At 45.3% G+C, this 7,917-nt stretch overlaps 1 protein-coding gene across 1 annotated transcript; it reads right to left on the bottom strand.

Moving 5' to 3' along the window:
* Positions 1-1,694: 1,694 nt before the first annotated feature.
* LOC110519986 (hyaluronan synthase 3) lies at positions 1,695-4,493 on the bottom strand. Its single transcript, XM_021596928.3, has 3 exons — positions 3,759-4,493; positions 2,868-2,969; positions 1,695-2,740 (listed from the first exon to the last, which is right to left on the bottom strand). Exons 1-3 carry the CDS (start codon positions 4,401-4,403, stop codon positions 1,811-1,813), a joined length of 1,677 nt encoding a protein of 558 aa, XP_021452603.2. The 5' UTR covers positions 4,404-4,493; the 3' UTR covers positions 1,695-1,810.
* Between the last annotated feature and the right edge of the window lie 3,424 nt (positions 4,494-7,917).

Genomic DNA, 7,917 nt, shown 5'->3' with positions numbered 1-7,917 from the left:
TTTTAGACTTTTACTCAAGTAGTATTTTACTGGGTGACTTTCACTTTTACTTGAGTCATTTTCTATTAAGTATCTTTACTTTTACTCAAGTATGACAATTGGGTACTTTTTCCACCACTGGCCCCCATAGGATGGCAATGCCCCCCATTGACAGGGTATGAGTGGTTGTGCATGAAAACGATGTAAGCCACATGCCATGGCCATCTCAGTCACCAGATCTCAACGCAATTGAACACTTATGGGAGATTCTGGAGCTGCGCCTGAGACAGCGTTTTTCACCACCATCAACAAAACACCAAATTATGGAATTTCTCGTGGAAGAATGGTGTCACATCCCTCCAATAGAGTTCCAGACAATTGTAGAAACTATGCCAAGGTGCATTGAAGCTTTTCTGGCTCGTGGTGGCCCAACGCCCTATTAAGACACTTTATGTTGGTGTTAACTTTATGTTGACATTGCACTCGGGAAATAACTTCAAAGTACTACATTTTTGTGGGGGCTCTTTATCTGTTTAACCCCAATTTCAGTATAAAAAAACTCAAAAATAATGTGGTCACAATTCATGGCCACCAATACTTGAAGGAATTGCAAACAATTTTGTGCCTTGTGAAACTGGTGTGGAGGTTGCAGTTCTGAGCCCCAACAACAGCAAACTCTAATTCATAGCCAAGACAACACTGAAAACATATTCCTGGTGGCCCACAAAGTTTGTACTTGAACATCTATATCACCTCTGGAAATGTACTGTACCATCAAATTGACCCACTGCACCATTGGTAGATAGAGGCTGAGCAAGTCTGTAAACAAACATTGTTTTATGTGTCTTGTTTGCACTTTCAAGTTTCAAGTTATGCAATCCTCATTTAATAAAATAATATGAACACAACTTAAATAGCACACAAGTGGAAACTTCCACGACATTATCTCCATTCTCCAACAACAAAAAACACATGTCAACTTAGACATGGTAGCACCTACACTAATACCACCTGACCTTGATAAAATGGGATCATGTTTTTATTTTCTCATGGATTTACAACTAATAACAGCAATGGAGTTAGTACTTATGTTGTATTAATGGTACGACATGTCAAAAAACAAGTGCTCTTTGGTCATAGTCTACATGATGGAATTAATGTGGGATTATCCTCACTTGGAAAAGTACATCCTGTAATGAACACTGCAGTATAATGTGAATACAATTTGGCACCCATAGAACAAAATGGCCACTGAAACTCACTGACTAATTCAATTGAGTGTCAATAGTCTTGCAAGCCATTAGCTTACGAGCTAAAAGTTTACCCTGGGCCTGTTCATCAGCACCAAATGTATTTGTAAGTTATGTTTGTATAAATGTTAGATTGTCTATCAATTTTTGTATTACAAAAATACAACTGTAGATCATTGTGTGTCCTGATTGAGGCAGAGAAGGCCCTCAGCTCAGTGCATCAAGTAACATATCAACATTGCTTCATACTGACACACACCGTGTCATAACTCTTATGATCTCTGGTATATCCTGGCCACACCTTGTCCCACCATGGCCAAACGGGCTGTGTGATAATGTGCTTTATATCCATGGTAAGCACCATGGCCACTGGTAGAGGACTCTGTACTGTAGAAAAGGTTTGTAACCTACTTAACCAAGTCTCCCAGGTTAATGTGAGAACTGTCCGTCCATTGTCATTCTACAACACATTCATGCCCCATAGGTCCCAGAGGTTTAGCACCATGGAGACAGAGTGGTGGGGCCACAGACTGGCTCAGTTGTTCTAGCAGCACACAAGGGACTGAACAAGGATCCATGTCTTATGCCTCTGCGTACGGCAGGTGGTACTGATCCTCTCTCTTGTTGCAGCGCTTGGCCACTATAGCCAGGTAGAGAACCAGCAGAATGAGCCAGTAGCAGGCGTACAGGATGACCCCAGCGATGAGAAGCGCTTTCTCGGTTTCACTGAAGGGCTCCTGGGTCTCACAGTAGATGGTGTAGGCAACCCCACCCAGCAGCACAGCCCCCCACACTGTGACGGGCACCGCCCCTATGAAGTTCACCACAATCTTCCTCCGCCCTGACGTGCCCCAGCCAGCCTTATTGATAGTGAGCAGGGCAAAGATCTTGGCTGGTAGCAGGCTGGACATGTAGAGGAGGGAGTAGAGAGACATGAAGATCATGACCAGACTGCCCCTCAGGAAGCAGGCGTAGGTGGCCTTCACCATGCCAACCAGTTGCACTGTCAACAGGAAGAGAAGGATGTTCCACAGGCGCCCGCGGTAGAAAAGGTGGATCACAGTGGCAACAAGGAAGAAGGGGAAGAAACCCGTCACCACAGACTCGTATGTCATCCAAAGGCTGTGCTTGTGGAACCAGAGGGCGTTGTACAGCCACTCTCTGAAGTAGGACTTGCTCCAGCGGGTCTGCTGGTTGAGCCAGCGGAGGTAGCGCGTTGGCGTTTCAGTCTGGCACTTGGAGCGGGCCGTGAACTTGGTCTTGTAACCGAAGCTCAGCACGCGGTTGGTGAGGTGGCGGTCGTCACCAAAGCTGCACTTGCTGCCCAGGAAGGTCTGGTGATACCAGGGCTCTAGGAACTGCTGCAGCAGGGAGTTGCGGTACATGCCCAGGGGGCCACTGATACACTGCACACAGCCAAAGTAGGACTGGCAGGCCCGCTCCACGTTGAAGGCCATCCAGTAACGAACACTGCTCAGGAAGGAGATCCACGAGTCATACTTATTCAGGATCTGAAGGGAAACAGAGACAAGTGAGGAGAAACTGTTACTGGTGATTCAGTAGAACTAGTAAATACATTTAGAAATGATGACAATAACAACAATGTGAAGGGTCTTCTTAGAGAAAGAAGTCTCTCACCTGAACATCTCCACCTACTCCGCCCACCTTTGCATCCTCTTCTAGAATCTTCAGCATCTCTATGGTGCACGCTGGATCCAGAACTGTGTCTGAATCACACACCTGCAAAGCCACACATACACAGGTGTATTATTTCCATCCTTATAATATAACTGACATGGAGCCAAGTTGGTGGTAATGGGATTGGCTTTGACAGTGGATTAATCTAATTTGCTTATCCCATCACACAATCAGCTATTGATCTTACTACGATTGCTGTAGGGATGATATGTGTGCAATACACACTGATGTGGTCTACATTAATAAATGAGTGGTTAAGTGTTTATAAATGATTGCAAAAGACCCAAGAATGAAGGCTTAGGGACACAGCAGGTGATTCAGGTCCCCTGTGTTTCATCAGGTGCCACTCAAGTTAGCTGAAAGAAATTAGAGACTTCTGACAGCACACAGGTGTTCAAGAAGTATACAGAAGAGATCCAGCTGAACAACTGAACTTTGACCCTGGCAATGCAGTAATATACTGTATTATTGCTCTATGTATACAGTATGCAAGCCCAGGAGAAATGCAGACATTTCAATCAGTTGCTATAATATGCAACACTTGAGAGTGTATAAAAGAGTACTCACTTGGGAGGGGGGGAAATGCTGCTCGTGACTGGCCTTTGAGTAATGGGATTACCTCTGTGTGCGTATGTGTGTGTGTGCGCGCACGCGCGCGCGTGTGTGTGTTCGCAACTTTGAGATATTGCTCTGTAATGGAAGAGCATCGATACAGGGCCTTGTGCCAAAGTCTGTGGAGACTCAGTCACAAGGAGTTGAGGTTACCTATTTATATCAAGCAGAACAGAGGACCCGTTGAGAGATTCAAAATTTAAACACAAAGAGACTTACCTGGATATAGTCCACAGAGTCTCCCAGGGCTTTGAAGGCTGTGTACATCACCTCTCTCTTCCCTCCCCACTCTTGCATGATACAGGAGTAGCGACAGCCTCTCACTAGCCTGGCCACACGTGCAGCCTCCTGCGCATGCAGGGACGCTGCTCCAGTCCCCCCTCTGCCCACCCCTCCACCCCCGTCACTGTGGTAGTTCCCCTTCCACACCACGCTGCCAGCCTGGTCCACTCCACCCATCACCTCCTGGAAGATGTCCATCATGTAGTGGTCCTCCGGTCTGTTCCCGTCCACCACCAGCACCACCTTCAGGCTGGGGAAGGAGATGCGGCGCACGCTGCAGAGGCACTTCCTCAGGTAGTCTGGGTCCTCCTGGTAGGCTGCGATGCACAGGGCCACAGAGCGCCGCAGGTGCTGGGGCCGGGCGGGGCTGCGCATGTGTCTGTGCTCCAGGAAGGCAAACAGGCTCTGGAGGAAAAGATGCAGGGACAGGATGGCTCCGTACAGGCCGAAGGACAGGTGGTGCTGCTCTGTGTGGATGAACTGATAGCCAGTCACATAGGCCAGCAGGATCCCAAACAGCACCACTGTGGCGAACAGGGTGGTGGTTACGATATGCAGCACAGTCCTACAGCGAGAGGGCATCTGGGGGGGAAAGGAGAGGGGAAGGAGTCAGAATGGGGACAGACAGAAATGTTGGAGGACAGACAGAGCTCAGGCTGGGTTTGGATGGAGGCAGACAAGAAACCACATGTGTTTAAGAAAATCCAAAGCAGGTAATACACTTTGAGATGCCTTATATGAATTCATCAAATACCATTTTTAGCCAGGCCTTGAATGTATAAATACATGTGGTTGGGTTTGTTTAGTGGTGAATCTATTTTATATTGCCCACATCAATAGTTGTCTATACAATGATAGAGAACACCCAGGGATAGCTCACACAGGCTTGCCCTGATAAGCTCCTAGGAACTACAGGCAGATGATGAGTTCACAGGTTTACATATTAGACATGTTTATTTGCTCCCTTATTTCAGTAAATGTAATTGTAATTTCCTGTCTTTTCTGTCACACCCTTAACGACCAGTACTCTTCTGAAACATACACTAACTAGGCTATCCACTTTTCATAACACTAAATAATGGGATTTTTGGCTACGTCGAAAAGTAAAGATTAAGATTCAAGCAATACCCACATTTTTCCAAATGAAAGAATGTGAAAGACCTCACCTAAAAAATGCAGAATAAACACGGAGAAACAGCATAGCCATTTACAACCTTTAAACAATCTCTGGAAATGATGCCTAGTTCATCAGTTGGCCTTCATTTTCCTGACAGACAGAAACAACTGGCTAGAGTAACTTCTGTCTGGCATCTCCAGCAGTCTTCAGACTCAGTCAGACTCTCTCTCTCCTCCCAGGTTAATGACGTTAATTAAAGGCGAGGCAGGGCTTGGCAGACACTCAGGAGTGGCCAGACTGGAGAACAATTCCCCCCCTTTCATTGATTAAATTACCTCCCTGTGCACCCCTCTCGGTTCGGCTGGAGAAAGACGGCCCTCATTCACAGCCCTCATATCATAACATACACTTCTTTGGAAAACACTGGCAGAAATGTAAATAACTACTCACCAAGTGGATTTACATCCTGGCACTGTCACACATACAGTACATTCTCTCATCATGTTTCTATGAGACCCGCTTTCAATGTAATAATACACTAAGGAACTTGTAACACACACACACACAGTCAACCCTGGTGTATATATTATTTATTCTACTGCGTGACCAAGTCACTACCCACTTTATATTTGTAAATACAGTGTAAATAAAGTCCATCATTACTATGCATACTACCTCTCCTAATACTTGTTATTTTTGACTTGACTCTTTTATGCTTATTTATATTTATTAATGTACTGTATTGAGGGAGCTAGCACATAAGCATTTCACTGCACCTTTTATACCTACTGTAAACTGTGTATGTGACGAATAACATGTAGATTTGATTTTATTTAAGCAACTTGTAATTAGGGTAAATATGGTACTCCACCAGAATAAGTAGTACACTACCCAAACTCAATTTCCAGGATATCACATTATTCCAAATGTATTCCACCATGCATGGTATTGTATCTAGAATTGTTTTTGGAAAATGAGTGCAGATTAATTCAGTGTCGACTGACAACACATAACTATTCCCCTCTGAAGGCCAGTCTATGATCCATGGACCATGGGGGGCAATATGAGGGGCGAGGCAGCCAGCATGCTCTAAATGCCCCCTGGGCATAGAGAAGATGACAGGCAAGCAGACAGACAGGGACAGGGTCTGTTTGACCCTAATTAGAGAGCCACATTCATTGGGGGGCTGTTAGCAGCCAGGATTAGAAATGAATAGAGAGGGGGCTCCATGTCAAACTCTATGGACTAAATATCATGTTTCAGGTAGAAACTAGGACTTCCAAGTTGAACTGCACAGCCAATGAATAAACAATAAATAAATAAAACGAAGAGTAACGTTAGTTGTTGCTGTTTTTAAGGCATCATGAAGATGAACAGTATCACTGATCACTGATGCAGAAACCCATAGAATTCCAGCCTCTGAAATGTCACATCGCCAAAACAATCACAAAATCAATTCTAGAACCACCATACCTTTCTGCACTAAACCCTCTAATTAACATCTCCCCAAAAAGAAAGAGAGAGAGAGAGACCATTCCACTACTATACAATGCACTAACCAACACAGACTGTAACCCTTCATCACCACTTAAGGCTATATCTGAACAATACTGTAGTCAGTCTCCATGGTAGTGAATGATCAAAGCCCAGTACTCACTGTGGCGGTAGAGGTGATAGCTGGCTCACACCTGGAGGATTAGGGTATCATCTCATGATCAAGGCTTTGTCCCTGCTACTTAAACATACATATCCTGGTGTAGTACATGTATCTTCTCTGGCTTGGATTTCCCATTCACATTAAGAATCTGCTTTGCAATTCAGCGGCTCTCGGGCGAGCTGCAGGTCAGCATTCACAGAGGAAAGGCTGGCAGGTATTTTCAGGCGAGATCCAAGCTCAGGCACAGGTAGCTATTCCCAGGTGGGTCCCAGGCAGGTATTCTCAGGTGTAATGCCTCCCTCCAGCAGATTGAATGGACTGTATTCTCAGGTGTAATGGCAGGCTGGTGCAGACTGAATGAGCATTTTGGCTGTGGGACAGGCACTTTTACAGTGACTACAGAAGAAGGGAAGGAGGGAGGAAGGGAGGGGTGAGAAACCAAAGAGGAAAGGAGGGGGCGTGGATGACCGTGTGAAGGGAGAGAGCGATGGGGCAAGTGTGTGGAGTCTCCTACTGGCTGGGTTTAAACTTGATAATTTATCAATCTAACTGTAACTTCCACAGCCTTTCTTTAAAGAGTCATAGTTTTCCACCAAGCCTGTGAATCAAAGCTCTGGAGCCAGGGCACAGTGTCTGCAAATTACAATGATAAACTCAGAGATCTTTCTGCTTCCCATGCAAAAAAGAATCAGCTGCTTACAGTATGTCAATATAAACATTGTCACCAGGACTAAGAATATTATATTATGTAATCTTCAGTATAACAATTCACATCTACTCCCCTCTAGAGGGCTCTCTTTCAATCTCACAACATATACTACATGACCAAAGGTATGTGGACACCTACTCGTAGAAAATCTCATTCCAAAATCATTGGCATTAATACGGAGTTGGTCCCCCCTTTGCTGTTATAACAGCCTCCACTCTTTTGATAGGGTTTTCCACTAGATATTGGAACATTGCTGTGGGGACTTGCTTCCATTCAGCCACAAGAGCATTAGGAACACCCAAAGGTGTTCGATGGGGTTGAGGTCAGGGCTCTGTACAGACCAGTCAAGTTCTTTCACACCCATCTCAACAAATCTTCTGTGTGGACCTTCTGTGTGGGCTTTGTGCACAGGGGCATTGTCATGCTGAAACAGGAAAGGGCCTTCCCCAAACTGTTGCCACAAAGTTGGAAGCTCCGAATTGTCTAGAATGTCATTGTATGTTGTAGCGTTAAGCTTTCTCTTCACGGGCCTACCGAGTGGCGTATCAGTCTAAGGCACTGTATCTCGGTGCTAGCTGCGTCACAACAAATCCTGGTTCAATCCCAGGCTGTG

This window comes from Oncorhynchus mykiss, chromosome 1 (genome assembly GCF_057628025.1).
Source record: "Oncorhynchus mykiss isolate SJ-2025 chromosome 1, ASM5762802v1, whole genome shotgun sequence".
Classification (NCBI taxonomy): Eukaryota; Metazoa; Chordata; class Actinopteri; order Salmoniformes; family Salmonidae; genus Oncorhynchus; species Oncorhynchus mykiss.
The sequence above is the reverse complement of the archived record's forward strand: the minus strand, read 5'-3'. Positions and strand labels throughout refer to the sequence as shown.

What these genes read in the sequence shown, in the direction of transcription:
- LOC110519986 (XM_021596928.3), bottom strand. Translation starts at nt 4,403, where the DNA reads ATGCCCTCTCGCTGTAGGACTGTGCTGCATATCGTAACCACCACCCTG. An exon ending in ACTCTGTGGACTATATCCAG is followed by an intron (nt 2,970 to 3,758) that starts GTAAGTCTCTTT and finishes GTGGCTTTGCAG; the next exon opens with GTGTGTGATTCAGACACAGT. An exon ending in GAGTAGGTGGAGATGTTCAG is followed by an intron (nt 2,741 to 2,867) that starts GTGAGAGACTTC and finishes GTTTCCCTTCAG; the next exon opens with ATCCTGAATAAGTATGACTC.